This window comes from Melozone crissalis, unplaced genomic scaffold (assembly GCF_028551555.1).
Source record: "Melozone crissalis strain CALT ecotype California unplaced genomic scaffold, PUWL_Pcris_2 ptg000042l_1, whole genome shotgun sequence".
Classification (NCBI taxonomy): Eukaryota; Metazoa; Chordata; class Aves; order Passeriformes; family Passerellidae; genus Melozone; species Melozone crissalis.
The window spans coordinates 44637437-44662014 of NW_026535820.1; the positions used below are offsets into that span (position 1 = coordinate 44637437).

Consider the following 24578-nt stretch of genomic DNA (forward strand, 5'->3'; position numbering starts at 1 on the left):
CACTACTAAAAAGTGTGTGAATTAGCAGTGTAGCTTTGTTTGGTGTTTCTATTGTATGCTTTGGTTTGCTAAATACATTGAGAAAATCTTTCATCTGTTTAAAAATACAAAATAAAAATTATTAATGAACAGTAACAAGAAAGTGGCCAGTGAAATCTGCAGGGTGTCTTAACACCATTGCTGAGTCTGAGGTAATCTCTCACGTTGGATGTTGAAAATTCATTAGCTGCAGTCCACTTGGGGTTTAAAATCGACTCTGCCCTCTTAGCCTAGAAGCTTGAAGTGTGTGTGAATGTCTTACAGAAATGGAGTAAAACAGCTGTACAGATTTAAAGTGCCACTGATGTGGCTAGCCAAAGGAAGCAGTGGAACTCCTTGGTCAAATTTGGAGCAGGTGGCTGAGATGGGATTCCAAACCAAGAAACATTAAAAATATCAAGCAATTAAAACCAGTAATAATTAAGTAGTAGAAATGTTTAGTGCTATATTACTTACTAAGCTCTTGCTGAACAGTTTTCTGTTCATGTGTATCCGTTATTGAGGTTGAGAGAAGACAAAAAATATTAAACACGTTACATTAATCAACAGCCAAGTAAAACCATTCTTTACTTCCCCCAATTATATGTTCAGACAGTTCATTCTTTTGAAATAAATGTTTTGATTAGAAGTGCTAAACTGTTATACAGGGAGTATATCAAGAATGAAATCCTTTATCCAAATGTCAATATTCTTTCTCACCTCCTCAGAGATATACTTTGGAAGAGCTGAAAATCCTTAACCATGATAATAAGTGGTTGAATATTGTCCAGATGAACTTCTTTCCTTGCATCTTGTTTTCTGACATAATTGTAATTGCCATAACAACAAAGAATAACTTTATGATTAGGGTTTTTCTTCTCCACCCTTGCTTTTTAGGCTAGAATTTTAACTTTTGATTGTTGGCTCCACTGTTGCAATGCTGCTTTTCAGTAATGACTGGGATGATGCAATAGACCATATGTTTATAAAGCTGACATTGACATCCTTCCCAGCCTCGTGTCATCTGAAAACAGTGTTGGAAGGCAGAATTAGAATTCAGAATAATGTTGGCAATGGGAAAAATTAACTGGCAAAGTTCTGTGCAATTTAGTAGGAACACATTTGAGCTTATATGAATAGGTAGAAATAGTTAACTAATGAAAACTGAGAATTTGAAACAGTTTTTGAGAGGATGATTGAGAAGCTACAGAGGCTCACAAGATGTTTTTTATTTTGCTGTGTGATGCATCTGGGAGGGCAAGGAAAGCAGCAATATATTGGCTTGTAGAAATGGGGTGTTGACGACACTAAGTCCTCATTCTTTACTCAGAACTCATAAGGCTTACCTTAGATACTGTAACAATTGAGTTATAGTTTTGAGTACAGAATTTTGGAAAATCAATGGTCCATTGGAAGAATTTTGAGGGAAAGAGGAAAAAGATTGATTAGAATCTCCTAAACCTAACTTACAGGACAAGGTACAAAATTGGGGCCAACAAGTCAAAAGTCAAGAAAAAAACAGCAGGAGGAAGAACTTTAGATCTTCACTGGGGAAAAAGGCTCCTGCACAGAGTTACTAAACAGTCTTTTACCTGTATTTTAAGTGGATGGGATGAAATTGAATGACTTATTTTTAAAAAAGATTGCAATAATAATTTTTATGGGTATGAAAATATGAAAATGTGAAAACCTAGAACAGAGTAATTCTGAAGGCTGGGGAATCTCCATAACTGGAGTTCAGTGAGAACAGTTTGGGTAAATGTTAAGGATTCACACATGTGGTCGATCATGCTCTGGAGGATGGGAATGAAGTGGACTAGGTCATTTAAGATCCCATTCTGGCTTTTTTTTAATCATGGGGTGTATCTTCATATTGCAAGACATGCTAAATATTTATATCAATAGCACTGACCCATCCTGAAGCATTGGAAGCTATAATGGCATCCAGCATGAAATACAGAATTTTTGAGAGAGGGATTGCTAGTCCATCAAAGCATCTCAGTTTTCTGCATGACTGCTCTCTCATTGTACCCTTCTCAGTAAATATTTTGCCCTGCACCTTTCACAGCATTCCTTCCATTCACATTCTGTAGATGTGTAGCCAGTATTTTAGGTGGCTAATGGATAAAAGAGATTCTTGGACCATTCATTTGGCCTTTCATCAGCCTCATCTCATTTTTAACATTGTCTTTTGAACTTGATCCAGTGCATAGGAAATTAAATAGGGAGGCTGAGGAAACAGTGGAGGTCTGATAGGTTTTTTTCATGCTCTATTCAGTGATCTAGTAGAAACATGAAATAATCCAAACTAATATCTGAGAACATGAGAGACTTTCAGAAGAAGAACTGTCATAGATTGCTATCCTAAATAGTAGGAAACATGCTAGCTGCTGTGGGTGGTCAGTAGAGCAATATTTTATTTTTAAGAAATTGTCTTTTGTGCCCAGCTGGTAACACTTTGTATTACTGTCTATGTGAAGTTGTATTTCATTTTCATGCTTCTTTAAGCTTGTGTGTAGTTCTTTGAAAGACAGAAAAAGGACTGAAGCAGCAGGAGACTACCAAGTGTTTAGTTCTGCCAGCTGAGTCTCCAGAAGAGAAAAGGCTCCAATCAGTAGGAAAAAAATGTCAATAAAAAAAGCAGACATGGCTCTGAGCACACACCTCTTTTCAGAGTCGGAAACCAAGTCTGGACAGCTACCTGGTCAAAGCAAATTGCTCTTTATTTGAGGCAGAACTTTTGTTCCGTCCCATTTATTTTCTGCCAGAGTGCACTTGTTTCCATTTTAAACAGGGATTAAAGAGTTTCTTTTTTGAAATAATTGAGAAATCTTGTTAGCTTCTCTTTGCTTTCCTTTCTTCTTAATGTAAAATTATCATGAAGAATTAAATTTCATTTGCAGTCCTGAGAGGATGTTGTATGGCCTGATGTAAAGGCTCTTGAAAATCTGGTCAGCCATGGTGCTTGCAGGTAGTGGTGGCAGATGGACTTAGTGTGGTGTCCCTGACTTGAGCAAACCTGTGCTAAGAATGTACTCAGTCAGTGTTCACGTGTTTGTGTCGTTTGGTTTTTTCTTTCTCTCTACCAGCGACAGTGACTAAAAGGCCTCAGAGAGGTGAACCTAGATGGTTAACATTATTTTCAGCAACTGCAAGGCACCATGTCCCATGATAAGCTGTTTAATTAAACCTTGTGCCTTTTTGTAATCTGCAGTTCTGTTTCTGTCTGGCTTTTGTGTCTCATCTCGTCTCTGTCTCTCCAATTTCCATGTTTCAGACATAGCATCATTTATTTTTATCATGCATGATTAATTCAGTTTACATAAAAGGTTTCTTGAGACGGATGGATAAAGTATATAAAGCCTTTGTTCAGCCTAAATTTGGATTTTGATGGTTTCAACTCTTTTCCCTTCAGTGCAAGTGAGTCTCCCAGTTTGTGCTGTGCCTCTCACTCTTCCCTGCAGCTAGCCTGGGGAGCCTTGCCAAAGCTGTCCAACAACAGCTGTTGAGCAACACTCTTAATCACAGACACTCCCTGCTGTCCAACTGCATTTCATCAGTGTGAAAGATGAAACTGCTTTCACAAAGTGTGCTGTGGAGAGAAATTGAGCAATGAAACAAAGAGGAAAGAAGTGTTTCCTAACCACTACTGTAGTAGGCAGAAAGAAGGGAAGTTAACCCAAAGGAAGGGAAAATTGGTAAATGTTTTTTTTGCCCAGCTCTCCAAAGTGCCACATGTGTGTGCTGGGTACGGAAATCGTTGGTTTTGGTGTCTTAGCTGTAGTGGAAAAATTCTGCACTAAGTTGCATGTAACAGCATAGGTGCATGTGTGTGGATGGTGTGGACCTAACAACCCTGAACAAAAAGTGTCTTACATGCTATACTGAAGTGTGAATGAGTATTGAATTTCAGTGGAACACTGGCCAGCTAGGATATCTGATTATTACATTATCTGAGAAACTATGAATTTTGTGTACTTTGGTCATCTGACATGACCACTGACAACCTTGATTTGCTTTTTCATTTAGCTTAATATTGTATAAAATACTTAAAAAACATAAATCTGAGATCCTACCTTTTTTGTTTTATTAGGAGAAAGAAAAGAAAGAACAACTATATTATCAAAATATGTGGCCATTGCACCAGTCACAAAAAATATACCTCAATCTCTATTAGTAAGAAGTGAAGGGTCAGGAAAGCAAGCAGAGCACCAAAGATATGCTCCTGGAGGTATTTAGGAGGAAACATAAGGAAGAGATGCAGTTTCTGGAAAGTTTCAGCTTGTTGCTGTGCTTGCACTGGATGGGATATGGACTCCTGAGAAAAATTTGGTCTGCCCTGTACACCTTGTGAAGTCATATTTCATCAGCTTTTTTGTTAGTCCCCATCAGGCATACAGATGGTTTCAATTGTTTCTGAGTTGGTCTGACAAAGGCTGTAACATAAATCAATACCAGAAAACAAGGGAAAGCTCTTTACTTTTTCCCCTTTGCATAGCTTTGCATGGACTGAAAAAGGGAGTGTAAGGGAACAGGAAACATGTTTTAATGAGGGAGGAGGTTACATGTTTTGAAGGTGTGCCCCCCCTGTAATTTGTGTATTGGGGCTGTCCGAAGAGACGGGGTAGAAGCAATTTTTAGCTTGTAATCTAAACAGGTACAACCTGATTTATCTTCCTTAAACACTAGATGTATGAGGGTTTTCTGCCCTTCTTGGCCCCAGCATTCCCTCAAGAAAACTTCTGCTTCTCTGTAAGCTCACGTAAGCAATGCTAGCCAGTGAGATTAGCAGGCAGATACCATGGGAAAGCTCTGGAGTTACTGCAGCCCATCTGCTACGAGTTATGTTCTGTCATTTGTTGCAGACTTGAGGAAGAAAAGGTTGGAATTGTCCTTTGATTCTTACTGGGATTTTGCTGGTTTTGTCATTTGCTCTGAAATTCTTGCTCGATAACAAATAGCATTTTCCTAGAAAAGTTTGTCCAGTACTGTTTCCATTCCAGGCTTGTAACGAAAGCTAATAAATAAGAAACAAGAAAAAATGCAGTCTCTTATCTCCTATTTCTGAAGCTCATGGGATGTAGCTGGCAGCCATTAAATAGTCAAAAGCAACGTGGCAGGATCTGTTCAGTGTGTTGGGGTGGCACTTGCTTCTAGATGTGATGCAGCTGGAACTCTCAGGGTATTGGTCCTCCTTTATCAGTGTAGAGCATTGCAAGGTTACCTCAGTGAGCTGAAGGAGTTTACTGGCTTGGTTCAAAATTACTGAATTCACAGAAGTTGAATACCAGCTGAGATCTGGTATGAGTGTTGCACTGAAGCAGCCAGAGCTATAGAAATGCTCACACATGAAAAACTGAAGTAGCCTGGAATGCTGTTGCCGTAAGGAAGAAGGAATTCTAGGACTGCTTGCTTAAGTTGGATGGGTGCTTTGGCACTGAGCAATCTTGGGAACTTTGCAAAGTTCTGATAATAATTTTCATTTCACATCAAAGCAGATGTAACAATCAAAGAGAGGAAACTAAAGCTTAGGCAAAGTTATTCTAATGAACTGTTTTGAAGAGGGGGAGGAAAACCCTAAGCTTGCATGATTTTAATTCAAGTTTGTGCAGTTTTATTTGGGGAAACCAACAAAAATGTGAAAGTTGTAAGCCTGTGTGAATTTTCTGTTAAACAGTTAAGTATTTGGGAATGTTTTGTGAAGAACTTTATGCTGACTTTTACAATTGTGTATGATGTGTCCTGGACAATTTTGTGACCTGTGTGTAAACTGTGAGTAGGGTGGGAATAAGGCAGTAAGCTCATTTGAAAAAACTACCTCTTTCTCTCTTGAATTTGAAAGATAACAAAGCTCATGGGTGACTGTATTTAGTAGTATCTGACCTTTTTTTTGCTAATTATCACCCATAAAATATATTCAGAAGCGACTGCTACTTCAGCTTTTGGGATACGGAGCAGTCTAGCAAGAAAAGCTGCTTAAATCCTCCACCCAGCACTGTCACAACCAGTGTGCTTTGAACAATAGGCAGAGACAAGCAGAGTTAGAAATCTGTTCTAAAATACCAGAACTGCCTGATTTTGAAACGCTCTCTTCTTGATGTGGAAAGTCCCAGAAGCCTGCTATCTCATCCAAAATACAGATCCTGCCAGGAGTCCTGAATAGGTACCGGTGCGTGACGGAGGGTTTGATAACGAGCGCTCATGCGGCTTCTCCTTGTTCTCTCCCCTGGCAGCTGTCTGGTGGGTGCGAGCTGACGGTGGTGATCCACGACTTCACCGCCTGCAACAGCAACGAGCTGACCATCCGCCGCGGGCAGACCGTGGAGGTCCTGGAGAGGCCCCATGACAAGCCCGACTGGTGCCTGGTGCGCACCACGGATCGCTCCCCAGCCGCCGAAGGCCTGGTGCCCTGCGGCTCCCTGTGCATCGCCCACTCTCGCAGCAGCATGGAGATGGAGGGCATTTTTAACCACAAAGGTAAGGAGTGATGGGCACAAAGCCTAGGCATCAGCAGCGTGGTGTGACCGTGTTCGCAGGGGTCGCAGGATGAGGGAGGAGATGAGGATCTGACTCCATGTTTCAGAAGGCTTGATTTATTATTTTATTATATATATTATATTAAAACTATACTAAAAGAATAGAAGAAAGGAATTCATCAGGAGGCTAGCTAAGAATAGAAAAAGAAAGAATGATAACAAAAGCTTGTGGCTTGAACTTTCTGTCATTAATTAGAAACAACCACATGAGACCAATCACAGATCCACCTGTTGCATTCCACAGCAGCAGATAACCATTCTTTACATTTTGTTCCTGAGGCCTCTCAGCTTCTCAGGAGAAGAAATCCTAAGGAAAGGATTTTTCAGAAAATATCATGGCTACAGCGTGAGGTTTGGGTCATGGATAGTGCCATGCATATGGCAGCTTCAGTGTTCTGCACTGCCTTCTTTTCAGCAGCCACTCTGTCTTTTCCAAGAACAAGCAGTTGGCAGTTCTCAGCATGAAGGGAAAACGTGACTGAAGATAGGGAAGAGGTTTAAGCAAATTATATCTTGGTGAAGAGTTATATATCATATTAGATCAAACTGCGGTGATAGGAAAATCTGTACCTGAGAAGTGCTGAAAGTGGGGAGGGAAGAAAATCTCTCTCTGGCATGGATTATCAATGTTTCCTGAGAAACCCTGCAGTAAGAAGTCATGCAGGTTCAGCAATGGAAAAGGTAAATACACTTCTTCTAATGCCCTGGCACACGAATTGTTTGTTTGGACTTCTGTGTTTTACTTAACTGAGCTTTTCAGAGTAGCACTGGCACACTTTTTCCCAGAGCATCTCTGAAATCTTACTGTGGTTTTTTTCAGATGCATGAAAGAATATTCCCTGAAGGGTGCAAGAAAAATCTGATGCTTTTTGAAAGGTTTTAGGGTTTTCGTGTGCTCTAATCTTTTGCCTCTGTAAACTATCCAGGCTCAAAAAGTAGATTATTATTAGAGAAAATGCTTGCTTGCCTCATTTGCAGCTACTTGAATTTGCAGGCTGTGAACAGGAAAAAAAAAGTGAACTTACAAAAAAAAGAGGAGGCAAAAAAACCAGAAAAATAGTTCATTAGAAGACATTTCATCACATGATATGGGAAAGATGTATTTCAAAGAGTTTCTTATTGCAGGTAATAAGGTTAGCAGACAAGTGATGTTGGGGAAAACTTGTCTTCCACATAAATGTAACCACAATTTTTTGAATAATTCAGTCCATTCCAGCTATTGCATTTTTTTCCCCATTTTTTTAAGACATTGTATAAATATACTTGACTAAAACAGGGGTGAGTCTGTGTTTCTTACATTAAGGGCAGGCACAGCAGGAGCTTCCTGAATGCAGGGTGATTGGGGGCTGGGGGGAAGTTTGAAGGATCGAGCTGTGTAGTTGTAGTAGTCTTTTGTCATTTTGTGTCCTACAGTAATTTGGATAGGGAAAGCTTGCAGATGTTCTGATGATAAAATTGGAAAATATAGTTGAGTAACACTAAAACTTTTTTCTTCTTGGACTAGGGGGTGAAATCTGCATTTTTTTTAACAACACTCACAAGAACTGATAAATTCAATTTCCTTTGGAGCTTAGGGACTTCACCTTTAAATGCAGAGAATTTTATTAGGAGAGGCAGATTGTACTGGACTATATGTACATAATATGAAATACCTTGAGCCTGTCAGAATCCCAAGGCACAGACAGAGCTGGTTTTGTGTTTGAGAAGTTACAAAAGTAACTTCTTTAATCAAATCAGTGGACATGACCTGTATTCCTTTTTTTTCTTCAGAGTTTGTTTAGGGAAAATGGGGCAGAGCGTTTCAAAGATACTTTACTTTGTTTAACATGGTGCTTTGAAGTAAAGGGCATTAATTAATTATATTAATCACGGACACTGAAGAAGAAGAAAAAGCCCTTGCTAGAATGAGCATAATTTGCAGGGTTGAATGCAGCCTCAGAAGTGCCTTCTGTCCCTGCCACAGGCTTCCTGCGGGATGTTATGGTATGCCATCCTAATCCCAACTGATAAGAAGCAGCTGCTGATTGTTTATTCCCACATTGCTGGGTGTCAGGCTTTAGGAGATGGATGTTTCATTTGTAAAGCTTCCCCTGCGTGTGACTGAAGGGAGTGTGAACTGCCTTGAACATGCAAGCTGTTACATAAGTTTAAGTAGTCTGGAGGGGGGGAAAAGGGGGTAGAAAAGGCACTTGAAACCACTGGATTTGTTTCACTTTGGTCCCTGCTTAATATTTCTATTGCTTGAAAGAGATTGATAGTCTTCATTTCACTGAAGGATTATAAAAATTAAGCAAAACCAGTGGAATGCTTTGATTTTATTTTTCCCCCCATAGTGAAAAGTACCTCAGACAATCCCACAAACCAATTATTAATTCTCAAGTGCTGCATTTGATTAAATAAAGCATCAGGGAATATCCTAATCAGAAGAATGGAAAAACAATTAGATGATCTTCTCAGAATTGTTCATTGTGGCTATTGATTGAGGTATGAATTCCTAAAAAACACTACTAATCCTCTAACAAAGAACAAGTCAGCGACTTACATAATTTTAAGTTAGTCCATGTTCTTGGCTGGATAATTTTTCATGTCCTCCCTAGATTTCTAGTACTTAATAAAGTACCTTCAGTCTTTACAATAGAGATTTTCTTTTCTTTTTTTGACAATAATTCAGTAAAACTTTCAGAGTTTTTGAGAGATTCAACAAATTAGGATTTTATTTTGTCTGAAAATACATGTCCTGTGTGAGGCTCACAGTGTGAGCATCAAGCCTGAGTAATTCTGTACAGTTCATGGACTGTGAGTCTGGAATTTTTACATGTCTGACATGACAAGCTCTTGGGAGAGGCTGAGGGAAAGAGAGGGTTTATGTATTGCAGGGGAAAGGAGGAGGTGATCACCATCAGAAGTGGTGGGGTTGGCTATTTGGGTGTAGAGTGTTTAGCTTATACAGATGGCATGCTGAAGAGTTTTGTACTCCTTCAGTATCTATGGACCCTACACTTTTGATCTTCTCAACAGTGTTTATCAGTAGCACCACTTGGCAACAAAACAGGGAAAAAAAAGAAAAAAAAAGCTGCAGCATATCAGAGGTGAAATGAACTTCAAAGTTTTGAAATGGCAAACTTCTTGTAATTGACAGCTGTTCTTATGGTGTGTCAAACCACATTTCATCCCTGAGTACAGAAATGTTGGGTGATACTGAATACCTTAAATAATCTCAAATTATTATCCAAAGTAGGAAAACATGCACGATTATTAAAGAAGCAAATATGTTCAGTGAAGCCTATTTCTAACAGTTGATTTGGCCATTCCTTGTCTGTCCACACATTATCTGTCAGCCATGAAAGGTAATGTTGTTTTATTCTCATGTTAAAAGACAGCCTCAAAACTGACCCTCATCAATTGCCTACAAGTGCAGATATTGCTTCTCCTCTAAGAATGCGTATTATTGAAACAATCTAATCATTTAATGAATGGATTAAAAAAAATACATTTATAATATCTTCCATCTCTAAAATTTTATGGTAGTTAAGGTAATAAACACTTTGTTAAGAATATGAGGAAAGCATTGCCCAGAAAAGATGTTCACTACATGAATAGTAACTTAGGGGGAGAATAGTAACTTAGGGGGAGAGTTGATTGTGAGTTCCTGACCTCTTGCTTGCTCTACTGGACATCAAATCTATTTTTGCAAGTTATTTGGGTCATTCAGTCAATTTGATGTGCAGGTCACATATGAATACATTCAAAAAAAACAACTAAATCCCTTTTATAATAGGGGGAAAAGAGAAACAAGGGAGTAGTGAAGAAGCTGCATAACAGTTGGTGCACTCTACAAAAATAAATCACTAGCTCTGGAAGAACATGTTTTTCACAAGTAATGCATAAGGCAACATTTTTTTTTTTTAATGATTTCCCACATGTTTTTGGGTGTGGGGGAGAAAGATCATTCCTGTTGTTTTATTTGGTGCTTCTCTGTTTTTTAACATGGGTTTCTTTTCCTTCTAGGGTACATCCTATTTAATGAGTGCAGTCCTCTTTCTTTTCTTCTCAGGGCATTTACATTGCCACAGAGCTTTGGGTAAAGGGCAGGGGACAGGATTCAGTGTAATGAAAATGAACATGCAAGCTCAGAAAATATGGCAGCTATTTAAAATTGTTTGTGAATTCTTGCCTGTTTAGATCACAAGTTTACTGTCTTTTCCAAATCTGTGACTACTTCTGAAGAATTTGTGATAGTGCATCATACCCATTCTGTAAGAGCTACTATTTGGAGAGATACAAAGGCTGCAACAAACCATTCATTATGAGGCTTACATTAATGTCTCCTTTAAATGACAAGATTTTGGGGGGACCATGTCTAGTTACCAATTCACATTACTGTCTGTTTGTTTCAAAACTTGACCACAGAAGTATTTTGTTTACCTGAAGGTACAGTGTTTGCCTGTTTTACACCATCACATAATCCAGGAATCTGTATAGGTTGGTTCAAATCTGAGAGGTAGATGATATCTCAGTAACATGGTGCCAAACCACACACAGTTCATGTACTGAATACTGCCTTTTGATTTTGCTCTGAGGATGCCATCCTGACTGCAGCCATAAACACAGAAATGAGGTCTCTCTCAAATAATCTTGAAATAATAAGGCAGATCAAATGCCTTTGCAAGACAAAGGTTGACAAATTTGTTCAAATTACTGTGAGCTAAGCCATTTTCTATATCTGCAAGATGGGAAGGACTGATGGAGGGCAGGTGTCAGAGCTCTTCTTGAATTGCTCAAGGGACCCTCTGTTCAAGAATTAAGGAAGACAGAAATTGTGTGGGTGACCTAGAGATATTTCCCAAGAAGAAAGAGAGATTTTATAACTGAGGACACTGAATGGGCTTAAATAATTTTGTATTTGTTACATTAAGTAAGTTTGCTGTCACACAACTGCATCCTATTCAGAATACCAGTTCTCCATGAAAGGAGAAGGGACAGAGTAAAGGTAAAAGTCTCATGTGTGATTGAGATCTTTGAAAACTATGCTTGAGAAAGGGAGTGTTTCATGTTGAGTCTAAATACTGTTCAATACAGGAAGAGGAAGCTCTGTGTATCAGGAGGAGAATTTGATCCAGCAAAATGAGTATCCAGTTTGAATAACTGAAGAAGGACTCCTGGTTTGTAGGGGGAGAAAAGAAGGATGACTTGGGCAGCAGCAATTGTTTGCTTAGGAGCAGAGGGAGGCTGTGGAAGGGGAGGATTTGCTGTTTTGAGACTGCAAGCAAGTGAAGCATAGGCCATGTGCAAGGAAAAAGGATCCCCACCCGTGGCTCAGAGCCAGAGCTCTGCCTGTGAGACTGCCTGACAGCGTTTGCAGCTGCAGGAAATGAGTTACAGCCCAGGCCAGAGGGGAAAGTAACTCCTAACAATGAGCTGCTGGGGGACGTGCTCTGCTCTGCTGCCTGGGGGCCAGGTGGCAGAAGGTGGGGACTGGAGTTTCCAGGGCACCAAAGCAAGAGGGATCTGCTGCTGCTGCTACACAGACGAGTGTGATTGCATGCAGAAAGTGATATAGAGAAATACGCTGGAGTTGTACAAGACACCAAACCTTAATCTAAAAATTCTGTTGCTTGATGAATCAATTACTTCCTCATAAAACTTCCAAGTAACAGGCTGCCCATCTAGATAGCCAGCTGATAGAAAGCCTTTCAAGGAGCCCATGAGAGGCAAAGCTGAGCAGTCAGTCTAATTTGACAGTCCACATGTTTTGATTAAGAAAAAAATTGTAAAGGCTGTGCTGCAGTGTCAGTTCAGCTTATTTATCAGACAGACTTGAGCAGAGATGCATGCATTTTAATAGCTGAAGTTCAACTTCACAATTACCATTTTGAAAGTGTAATAAATCATAAATTTTCATTTAGTCACAAATATTTTTCTCAAAAGCACTGCTAGTCTAATAGTGGCAGGGATGGTTTGAATTTAGGTTGTACGTGTGTGATTTTTCAAACATGTTCTCATGCCTTAGTCCAGGTAAATAAAGCAGCTGAAGTATAAAGTAAAACAAGAATTCTCTGTCCGGACTTTCCCACCTTGTGATTTTAGTTGAGTCTGCAGTTAAAAACATCATCTGAGCATAAGTAAACTTAAATAAAATGTCATCAATTGACTGTAGTTTATTAGATAATAATCTTTGCATTGAGTTTTATAGCCAAACTGTGTCAGATAGAGTTAATAGCCAAATTCCAGCTGAGCCTTGATAAATAGTAAAGTCTCTATGAATTGCTTCCTTGGCATTGTGCAATCTTAAACTAGACAAGGAGGTTTGGTGAATCTCACAATTTGAATTTCTACATGAGTTCTCTCTATCAAGTTCACATGTACTCTGAAACATCATAGGATTGATTTCTGCATAAACCTGCCTCTAACTCCTGCATTATTCTTTTATCATAATGCAGCCCAGGAAGACTTGTGAGATATTTCCCATGCTGACTCTATGTGTGAGCATAAGTACGTGGTTAATTTGTCTCCGGAGTTTTCATACATAGCTAATGAAAGGATTTTGCCCTTTTTGGGAGCTCAGTATTACAGCTGAGAAAAAGAAATTTTTATAATACTGACTTGAATCTACTTTTGGTCCCAGAGAGCTGCCAAATATATTTCTCTTATATATTGTAGTTGGAAAGGAAGTCGGTGCATAAAAAGTATCTGCTTAGAACAGATGTATTTGCACAGCTGATCTTTGGGGGGTAGAGGGTGGATATAAACCAGCAATTCTGATGGCTTTAGGTTTCCCAAGAGAGTTGTTACTTTGCTTGCAATTAGCCTTCCTTTGACAGCAGTTTCTTTTTCTAACCAAGGTTAGAATATCGTACAAACTCAAATCATATCCTGCAAATGTTGTTTTTATCTCGCAATTGAAGAAAACCATCCTGAAGTGTTGTTTGCTTTCTTAACTTGTCCCTCTTCAGTTCTAACAAACTTTGAAAAAAATTGCTGAAGTGTTGAGAATTACTTTGTTAGGGTGCCTTTGTTGCCCATATTTTGCTTGCTGCTTCTTTTTCCTTAAGGAGCAGGCTAGAGCTTGTGCACCTTTTGGGACATCCTCACATTACATTACATCACATCATCTGTCATCATCAGTGCCTGCAGGTGGAACCAGCAGGATTTAGGGTTCCACTGACTTCCTCCTGTTTTTTTTTGAGGAGGCTGCTGAATGTGTTCCATTGACTTCATTTCAGTTTTCCTGCAAATAGTAAAATAGCATGCTAAACTAGAAATGTTGCATCACTTTTAATATAACTATCAGACACTTTTTTACAGAGACCCTTGACATCTCTTAAATTGATGGCGTTATTATGCAATGTTTCACTTCTATTTTGAGGGCATATTCACTGACATTGGTATAATTGCGATTCAGGACCTGCTTGTGTTTTCTTCTAGTTTTGAGTTGAGTCCAAATAGTAATATATTTTCCTCTAACTGAAACAACTAGTGAACATAAATTCATTATTGTCCAACAAGAAAGCAAAAAAGCAATGGAATTCATAGAGCAAACTGTGTAAAAGAGGCTGTTGTGATAAGTTAATAAAAGCAGGAAAACATACTGATAATGCTTTTCAGAAATTTGCAGTCTGCATTTTCTAGGATGCATATATAATGTTTAACCCCTATAGCAACAGAAGGCATTTGCATAACTAACATGCAGGCATAAATAGTAAAGGATCATCTTAGGTAAACTTGGTATCGAATTATCCTTGATAACCAAAATCTAGTAATTTTTCCCTGTGGTTGTAAGCCAGCTGTGGCCAACCTCTGCTGTCTGTTAACCATTTACAGTGCAGCAGAAATAGTCTCCGTTACAAGAGGGGCTTTAAAGTGTGTCAGGCTTTCAAGAGCAGACTGGACAACACCCAGGTATGCTGGTCTGATCTCATAACTGACCCATCCTTTGGAGCAGAAGTTCGGACTGCGTGGGGTTTTGAGACCACTTTGAACTTAAGTTACCCTGTGATCCTATGCTAAAAGTTAGAATTGCTAGCAGAGACTTGGTATGTTTTAAGTAATTCCTGGAGTCTTGGACTCCTCTTAGTGCCTTTGGGGCTATCAGAAATGCTGAAGATTTTTGCCCCCAAATATGTTTATTCCATGTAAGAAATGGCAAGGAATCAAAGCAAGTATTTCTCCTTGTGAAAAACTCCAGTTGTGCTTGTTGCACCATGCTGGGTGTGGTCATAACCTAATTCGGTGTGTGTTCATTCTTTAGTATAAGCTTCAAAGTCTCAGTGGTAGGGAGAGGCTTTAAACATTGGGTCCAGGGAAATCTAACTGCATGTAAGAACCTAGAGACATGCTGGAGGTAGGAAAGCTGCTAGGGTTTAAGATCATCAAGCCTGCCTGCTAACCCAGCACTGCCAAGTGCACCACTAACCACGTCCCTTGGAGGAAGAATCACCTCCCCATTGCTGAGTTGAACCCTGGCCTCCAGCATGACAGGTGGGCACTGATTGACTAGGTAGAGGTATTCTTTAGGTGGTATTAAACAGGAAGAACTTGACTGGTGAAAACCACCAAATTGCTAACGTATACCTTAAAATTTTTATATCATTAGCCAGTCTATTTTAGAGAATTTGTCATAGCCTGACTTAGTTCTTGGCTGGTTCTAATGCATTTTGTGTTGACTTCTCTCATTGTCTCAGGAGTAACAAAATGCTTGTATTTTAAATGCTGGTTGATATGGTAGAACAGGCTTAGGTGTGTTTATCCTTTCATCCTAAAGATGTGGCAGGACTACATATAGTCATGCCAGAGTCAGTCTGGAAAGCAGCGGCTCAGAGCTCTGTTTACAGGCTCAGAGTAACATCTAAAGAGCTGGTGTTTACAGCAGATGGTACCCTGGAGCTGTGGGATGTGTTCTCTTTGTGTCCTGGGTGCTTGCTTGAATAAAAGCCCAGGCAATGGGATCCAGTGCTCATTCACATCACCTCTGTAAGACCATGTGAAGTTCCAGTTTTCAGAACTGGAGTAAATTAAAAGTAGCAGCATTTGACTGTCTTACTGTTTGTGGAATAACAAAGCTTTACTCTGTTATTGTTAACATTATTAGCAATCTAAAACTTCTACCACAATGGCATGCTTTATTCAAGAGGAACTGACTAGAAAAAGAGAATGTGGAAAAATTTTGTGTCAATTAAAACAATTTTCTGGCAGCTGAATTTTAGTTGCTGTCCTAAAGAAGCATTGTTGTCTTAACTGAGTGTAATAACTTACTGAAATATCAGAAGTACAGATTTAGAGTGGCTATTTCATAACTGCATTTACACAGTTCTGCTAAGGGGTGGTGATGTAATTTATAGGAATTTTGCACTTTTCAATTTTGTCAATAGTGTGATGACATTAATTTCTTTGGTTCAGAGCTAATTTTCTGTCAAATGGGTGTAGAACACAATCTGTGTAACCCAAACAGAAATGTCTTGCCTTTTTCAGGACTGAGTTATTCTGCATTTATAATTCAGAGTAGATATAAAAAACTTGTTAATTACAACACAGAAACTCTCACATTTGTGGAATAGTGTGACACTATACAATTTCAAGTGTTTCTCTGTTTTATCATCTGATAGACAAAGTATAATAAGTATAATAAGTCCCATTTTTTTGCTCCTCCTTTCTGTTGTGCCCGTGGTAAAGCTAGCCTCTGAATGTACTTAAACATACTTAGTAACAAATCTGTGGTTATGATTTACAAAAACAGGGCATCTGAAATCCAGGCTTAGAGTGAGAGAGAAAATGCCCATTTCTGGTTTTGCTCTCCTGTTAGCTGCAGTGCAGAGGAATTGAGGAGGCTGCCTTATTTTGCTCAAGTATCTTTCAATATAATAAAGGAAGCTGTGAAAGTATTCAAGGGGGTTTTTTGTGTTAAATGCTTCTCTTTGAAATCCACTCAGGTGCTTTCAGAGCGTGTGTGCTTTTCCTGCTTTCTGCAGCAGCAGGGTGTTGGGTTGTGGCTGTGCTCCATCTGCCACACCCAGGAGGGCCGTGTGACACAAGCTGCTCTCGTACAGGGACGGGTGGTAAGCAGCACTGAGCAGAGGCACAAGGAGGAGACACAGCAGTGAAGTAAACCTTTGTAACTAACCAAATAGCATTTTTACAATTTGAACTTGGGAGAAGTAGAATAAGAAAAGTGTTTTGGTAGTACCAAGCAGCAGAAAGAAGTAATTTGTCCAGATGGATTTGCATGGAACTTCAGCATCAGAACTTCTTACGAGGAGTACGTGTCCCATTTTAAAAGCTTTGCTTTTCTTGTTTTGGGGTTTTAATGACCTGGTTTGATCTGGTAGAACTCCTTTCATTCTCCTTTCAAGTGACTTAAAAGAAATTAATTTTAAGTCAAGAGCAATTCAGTATTCTGAGCATTCTGATGAATATATTCTTTTGTCTTTGCATGCATTTTTAGTTAAGATAATTACCTAAGAAATTTATGCTAAAAAGAATCCAAACCCACTGTATGTGCAGCTAAAACTGGTTTGGAAAATTAAACCTTGTTTTGACCAGATTTCTTTTTCACACCAAGCGGCTGTTTCCCCTTGTGGAAATAAAGAAAAAGATGAATGATGAAGGGTGACTTGTATAATAAAATTAATACAAAATACTGAGTGTTTCTTCAGTATGTCTCATTAGGACAGCAAATATTTCTTGCTTGGAACACTTTTTGTCTGTTCTCCAAAGTACAGACGATACATGGCCTGTTCCTTCTCCCCCTCCCACCCCTTGCTAAGTACCGAATATATGTGAAACAAAATTCCTTACCCTCATCCAAAAGATTTTGTTTGAATTATCTAAAGCTGGTTTGTTGTGGTTTTACTGACAGTGGCTGGGATTTTTCAAGCTGGTTTGGCATGCTGCAGTGGTGACTGTGTTAAGGAGTCAGAATTTTCCCAAAGCTTTTCCAGATAAACAGAAGACCAGGGACACTGAACATCTAACCATTTATTTGAAAGGCTTCTTCACTCTTGCAAGTGGTATATAGGCTCCAATCCCTTGGCTACAGCACAGGCCAGAGTTAAAAATTCAAGTAAATAATAGCCAATGATTAAGATGAATAGAGAATTTACTGTGTCACATGCTTTTTGATATTCCTTCTTACTGTAGGCATGAGCATCAGCTAGGGCATGTTCTGCAAAGCTGGAGACAGGAAGGACTTGTTTAGATCCTAGCCTGGATGACTGAATAGTTGGATACATGATTCATTTCCCAATATTTTTAATTAAAGCCTGAGCACTTCAGTGTCCTGCTATCAGCTACTCTTAACAAATGTTTTACCCGAGATGTAGAATGGAAGGCTCTAAATCACCCAGATAAAAGTATCTCTTCACCCTCAATCAGAAAATACTTTTCTCAGGTTTGCGAGCTGGTGGGATAGCCAGTGTGTTTAGTTGGAGATGGCTATTGGTTGCAAGTATTTTGTTTCTTTTGGGATTTCTTTTGGGTTTCTTTTTGGTTTGTTTGGGATAATTTTGTTGTTGAAAAATACCAGTATTTTGAAGGGAGTTCTTGGAAATCTCAAATTAAGAATGTTCACACAATTCATTGCACAATACAGTTCCTGACTGATTGAGTTTAAAGTGTCTCTGGCAGCTGGCAGCAGGGGTAGTAAAGAACAGGAAACAACACTCTGAATGTTAAGTCCAAAGTGCTGCTGTGGTAATGATTCCGCTCCTTGCAGACTGGCAGTGTTATTTATCTGAGGAGCAGCGAGGCTATTTTTTGGGAACAGGATGATCTTTGTGTGTAGGGCTAAAGAAACCAGATCCTAGTGGTGCAGCTGTACCCCAAGCAGTTAAACTGTGCACACATTGTACACTGAGGAAAAGGCAAAGTTAGGCTCCTTTTTGGAATTTTCATGGTAGTGTGGGAGCTCACCTTTGAAGTTTCAACCTCAGGTTTATTTATTGATGTGGTTTTGCTGTCTACAATTTCTTGATTGTGTTAGAGTATTCTGGTGTGGGGTAGAGTGCCTAAGCTGCCAAAGATAGGATTTGTATGGAAAGTCAGCCTGATTTATTTTTTTAAATGCAAAATGCATATTGTAAATAAAATTCCTATTGATTTGTGCAATGTCATTTAGTTCAATAATTTTAATAGTTATGGATTTATGTCTAACTTTGGCTCCTAGGTGTGGGTGGTCTTTGGTCTAGCACAGTTTTAGAAATCTGAATCTTTTCTCTCCCATATGCAGAAACATGACTCAAAATTGTAAGAACTGTGCAATACTAAATTGTGAAAGTATTTGTCTCATAGATCACTTCAAAAATTGTTTTGAAGGTGGGACATTTAGATCCTGGCAGAACTGAATAAAGAATTCACTTCTATTAATTTCAGTTATCTACAATAAGTTTCTCCCCTCCTAAGATGAACAAGAATTTTTTAAGTAACTTTGTAGTACTGTTCCAAAATCTATTAATTACTTTTTAAAATGGAATGTCAGATATATGAGGGGCAAGATTCTGGACAGGACAGATTTAGATTTGCTAAAAAATTATATTGTAGCTGTGTTTTCTCATGTTATAATCTTTCAGACACAGACACCTCCCCACCCTGCCAAGATAGATATTAAGGAAGAAAGGTTGGCTCTTTAGCTTCTTGCTCTGAGGCAACTCAGAATAGGTATTTAAATTTGGAATTTTTGTATTTTATTAGCTTCCCTGTCTTGTTCTGCTTGTTTTCACTAAGATGGTGCAAAATGCAATGGGGCCTTACAAAGATTAAGTTGGAATGCTGTTTATCTGTGTTTTAATATAATTCTATTATATATTTCTATTGCCATGCAAATATCTTAGGACTATGAGAAATACAGTCAGCTTAACTCCAGTTGTCCTGTTAAATGAAAGAAGGGGATGAATGTTTCCCTTCTTACATGCAAGACTATTAATAGAAGCCACACAAGGTAGCGTTTCCATGAGGAAGTTAATACAGTGGCAAATGGTGGGTGCAGATGCTGCAGTTCAGAGCTGGTACCTGTGAGAAGCTGAAGCTGTAATGAGCTAATTTGTTGGCTGTCAATGGCAGAGACTGGTGAGCTGTTACATCTGTGCTGGGGTGAGCTGGCACAATGTTAATACCTTAAAATGGTTTTGGGGGGCTGACATTGTCCATCCCCGAGATTAATTGCAGAAAGCTGATCCCGTTCCTTCACTGTGGTAATAGATCCGGGCATCTGATGCTTCATTTGCGTCTATCATAAAAAGTATGTGCTACTTGATCTACTTGGGATGTGCACTGAGTGCTTTGCTAGCTGGGCTTTTTCCTCTTTAGTTTCTTTGTTTAATCACTGGGATGTAGTCTTTCTTACAAAATGCTGTCTTAAAAATGAGTGGGCTTTTTGGGCCAGGAAATTTTAAATCTTCAAGAGACAGCATATTCACCTGGACATTTATTTTGTCCCAGTTCTAAGTAACTGAGAAAGATCTTAAATTGCTAAGGACCTACTTTTCTTTCAGAAATGAAAATGAAGATAACTATTGATTTCTTTTAAAGAATATTATATAAAGTGTAAAACCAAGAAAACTTAATTTCAGATTTACGCATGAAACATTATGAAAATGAAAAGTTACTTTTACTTGAAAAAAAAAGAGCCACAACTATTACAGCTTTTGTCATCTGGCACAGATCAATATATGAGCTTTTTTCGTTAGTAATTTCATCACAGTTTGTTTTCCTGATGGCCTGTGGTCTCAAATACTGAGCAGCAGATGAAGCAGGGGCAGCTCGCTGCTGCTGTGCAACACCCCATGCACTCCAATCTCTTGTGCACTGAGCTTGTGCTCTCTACCCAGCTGGGTTTTTTCCTAAAGATGTTTTCCATGTAGACATATTCCTGCCTGTGGAATTAAGATTACCTGACTGGTTTGTTGTTACCAAGGATGGGTTCCTACAAAAAACTGCTGATGCAAGGGATTGCAGGAAGAGCTATCTAGCAGACAGGGGTAGCTAATGCAGGATATGGCACTGGAATACAGAAAACCGGATGGAGCTAAAAGACAAAGAGAGCTTTGTGGTAGAGCGTGAAGTAAACCATGGAAAGACATTAATAGGCTGCCTGTTTGGGCATAAAATTACATGTATTGATACAGGTCCCTGTCTCAGAAACTGAGATTTCTGATACATCTTGAGGTGTATTAAATGTGATCTGAGGTGACAGTGGTACTGCATAATGGTCCCTGCCTTTTAAATTAAGAAATATTGGGCTTGTGATACAGAAGCCACCTGCCTTTTGCTTACATTCAGAAGAATTTACAAGTCTGAGTTCTCCCCCTTGGATCATAAGGAAGTTGTAGCTATTGTTTCAGTATATATATTTGAGATGTTTTTCAACCAAATTCTTACCTAATGTGCCCAGTGACTCTGCACCACATTCATGTGGGGTTTGTTGTCTCCACTCCAGTGTAGCTGTGAAGCAATTGCTTCAGCATTTGTTGTTTTACAAAACTAGGTCATCCAAGACAAATGTGTATCCATGATACTTTCTTCTTAACCATGTAACCTGTGAAATATGACTCTGAGATAATCCATGTGGTCATTCTCTCTCCTTCACCACCTTGATTTGCTTGTCAGATTTTTCACTGAGAAGGGGTCAAAGCAAAACCTAAAAATAACAGTGTTTGCTTTCAGTAGGAACGGAAGAACTTCTTGCAATAGCAAGCTGCAAATGATGTGGTTCCCAGAGCATTTATAATATCTTCCTGCATATATTATCAGTTTTATAAGGGCAGTATTCATGCAGTTAAAAAGCAAAATAAAACCAATCTAAAAACAGTTTTATGTATAAATTTTGCTGTCTTTTGGTCAGAAGTTTTCTTACATATGGAAATCACTGCTTCAAAACTGTATTGATAGCCCATCTAACCAGATGTTGGTTAACGGTTTGAGACTTTTACCGCAACAGGAATGGCTGGATATTCTTGAGAATGCTCAATGTGCATGAGAATGGTTGCAGAGAATAGAAATTGATTGTTTAATTTATTTTATTTTTTCTTACTCAAGTAGTAACTAGAGTGATGTTCAGATATTCTACAGTTTCACGATGACTAAACTAGCCTTAGTGGAAGTCTCACTGTAGGTGGCAAACCAAAAAGATCACTTACTCTGGAGAAAGAGAGGTTTTTTTCCTTCTGCCTTGCCTGCCCCCCCTCACAACGCCCCCACCCTTAGGAATTCAGTGTCATTTGAAAGTTGCTTTGGGTCAAAAGAAAATTGATCAAGAATGAGAATTGATGGTTTCAGTGCAGGAGGCTATGAAGGAAAAACTGATTCAGAATTTAGATTAGCTGTTCTTAAAAAGCACAAGATTATTCTCAGGTGCAGGGTGACCACAACTCTTCAACACTGCAGACAGGATAAGGTGTGTGGACCCAACTTGTGTTACATGCTATTGGTAAGCTTGCTCTGACTCTGGGACCCTATAGACTCTCAGTTTCATATAAAGTTCCTATTTATCCTTGCATTACATGCATTTGTTTGTGCTAGTGTCATTGGCAACCCCTTCACTGCTGTATTGTCCTCTTACCCTCTCTACATGTTTGTGTACTGTATAGTATTGTTTGTTCAATCTCATATTTGGGCTTTTTTTTTTCCATGATCATATAGTATTAGAAATAATTTCCTTTCTGTTTTTACAAAATTTAAATTCTTGCTTTGGCTTTTTATCTAGTGCATGTAGCTTTATGTAGCTACTTTGAAATTAGCTAATAATGTGTTCAGGGGAAGAAACCAAACATCTTCTCTAAGTTTGCATAGCAAAAAAAATTTTAAAATGTAATTTAATATTTATAGACAAATGCTTTTGTGGCATGCTAGGTGAAGAATGCTTGTACAAAACCCAAAGTACATGCCCTCTCAGTTTACTGAACAGGAAGGCAGCTTAATGAACTAGAAATATATCTTGCAGAGTATGAGCTCAGAGGTGAAACAGATCTGCAATGTAGTTTAAAGCAGGGCAAGATCTTAAATTATCAAATGGTATGGATTTTCTAGTATTGTGGAGTTTGGTTGATTGATTGATTATCACAAACAAGGCTAAGGTGAAGGTAAGGACAGAATCTGTTGTTGGTTAAGGAAAATTAGAAATTCCAGGGAAAGCACTGCATAGTTTAGCTGACCGGAAAATGTCCATCTTTTTTTCTGTTTATGCCTTTAGCTAAAGCATTAAAAACTAACTGTGCAATGTAAAATAAAAAGAGATGTTAAAGGTTCATTTTGTGCATTCTGGTTACTATAGAGCTTTGTAGGGTACTAGACTGCATCTTTTCTGAAGGCTGAGAGGAAAAATTGCTGGCTTGCCGTATTTTTTAAGATCACCCTGAGCCTCAATTAGGGTAGTTACGGTAGAGTGTAATCTGCTGCATCTGGCTATTCCCACATGTGAATTTAAAGACTGGAATTGTGTTCAGTGAGTCAGAGGAGAGCATCCCTGCTCTGAGGAGAGAGGAGCTGCTCTGACGGCAGGCAGGGGTCTAAACCAGCCTGAGAAGATAAGAGTGACTTCCTCATTCTGATGGCATTGCCTGTAACGTTATCTGGGTGACACTCAGGAGAAGCTGTAACCCATCCCGGGCTGCAGGCGAGTGGGTTCCTTGGAAGCCGTGGGGATCGGAGCAGCTGAGGGCTCACCATGCCGAACAGGATTAAACAGATTGACACTCTGGGATCTCTGCACTCCGTAAATCCTACCTGCTGCGGCAACGGGCAGCCCAGTGGCTGTAAATACTGGATCCTGGATTTAGGTACAAATATGTGCACTACAGATACGATGGGAAGGGGGAGGCAGGTTGGTTGGCTGGTTGTGGGATGTTTTCAAATCACGGGAGTTTAGTAGGATGCGTTTCTTTTTCCTTCTTCTCTCTCTGCTCTCCCCTCCTTCTGATCTGACCCCAGCCAGAAAAGCAGAGTATGACAGAAAGGACCTATATGGGAAAGGGAGCAGTGTTGGAATTAATCTTCTCTGTAAACTACTGAGATACAGTCAACTCTTTCAGAAAAAGCTTTTAAGAGGCATGTGCTACTTTATGGGGTTTTTTTGATTGATCTAGGGAAATGAGAAATGGTAACTCTTGCTCTGTGAAATGTTATTAATGGTAGTATTTTAAGAGATTAGCAGAAATTTTCTTAGAATGTTGCTGCTAAACCAAAGAAATCATAGATTATACAGTGTGTGTCACTTCTGTTAAACTGTTGTTGAGAAGTAATGCTTTTGGGGAAATAGAGCTTGAAAAGAAAGGGCAGTTGGCAAATAAATCAGTCTGTGAAATTTATTTAGAGGCAGCATTGATTCTGAAATGGAGGTAACATGGAGGTAAGCCGTGCTCTTTCAGTCTCAACTGGAGGAGCACAGAGGTAAGGGTAAGGATGTTCGTGTTAAACTCATTCTTGTTGGGTTTTCTCCCATTCCTCCTTTGTAATTTTTAACAGGAAACAATATTTGTGCTTGGCATTTGCTCTATTGCTACTGAACGAGTTTGTATGATACACATTAAAATGTTGGAAATATCTCCAGAACAAAACAGTGCTAACCTTTAGTGTCTGGAGCTGGTGCACCTGTTGGGATGCCTTCTTATGTACCTCTTGCTGTATGCTGTGTGCAGATACTCAAAAAAAGCAGCAAAATGCAAGTTATAATCAGTGTTATTTCATAATATCCAACTGCAGTTACGAATGGATGAGAGGAGAAGGAGGGTGGTAGAAGGCTTGCAAACATGAAAACAAGGATGTAATAGGAATTAATCTTATCAGAGACCTCTGAAATAGGGTTGTGTGTCAGTGGATGGTTGTACCTCTGAGCAGATCCTCAAAAGGAAACGGGGTGTTGGAGTTCCAGCCAGTGGGAGTGAATGTTAGCAGGCTGTCATCTCTGCTCCAGCAATAGAGCTGTGTTCTCAGAAGGCTGCTCTGTAGCCCCCAAGTGCTGCACATTCGCTTCCTTAAACAGCAATTATTACAGTTTTTAGAAGTAAGCAAGTACAGGTTTACAGTACTTCTTGCAGGAAG

At 39.1% G+C, this 24578-nt stretch overlaps 1 protein-coding gene across 2 annotated transcripts in view; it reads left to right on the top strand.

The window, feature by feature from the left end:
* The window catches only part of TRIO (trio Rho guanine nucleotide exchange factor), a 244065-nt gene that overhangs the window by 170694 nt on the left and 48793 nt on the right, over positions 1–24578 (top strand). For both annotated transcript variants that reach the window (XM_054285315.1, XM_054285316.1), the window contains exon 34: positions 6252–6495. In XM_054285315.1, coding sequence (XP_054141290.1) covers positions 6252–6495 — 244 coding nt within the window. The remainder of the gene's footprint in view (positions 1–6251; positions 6496–24578) is intronic.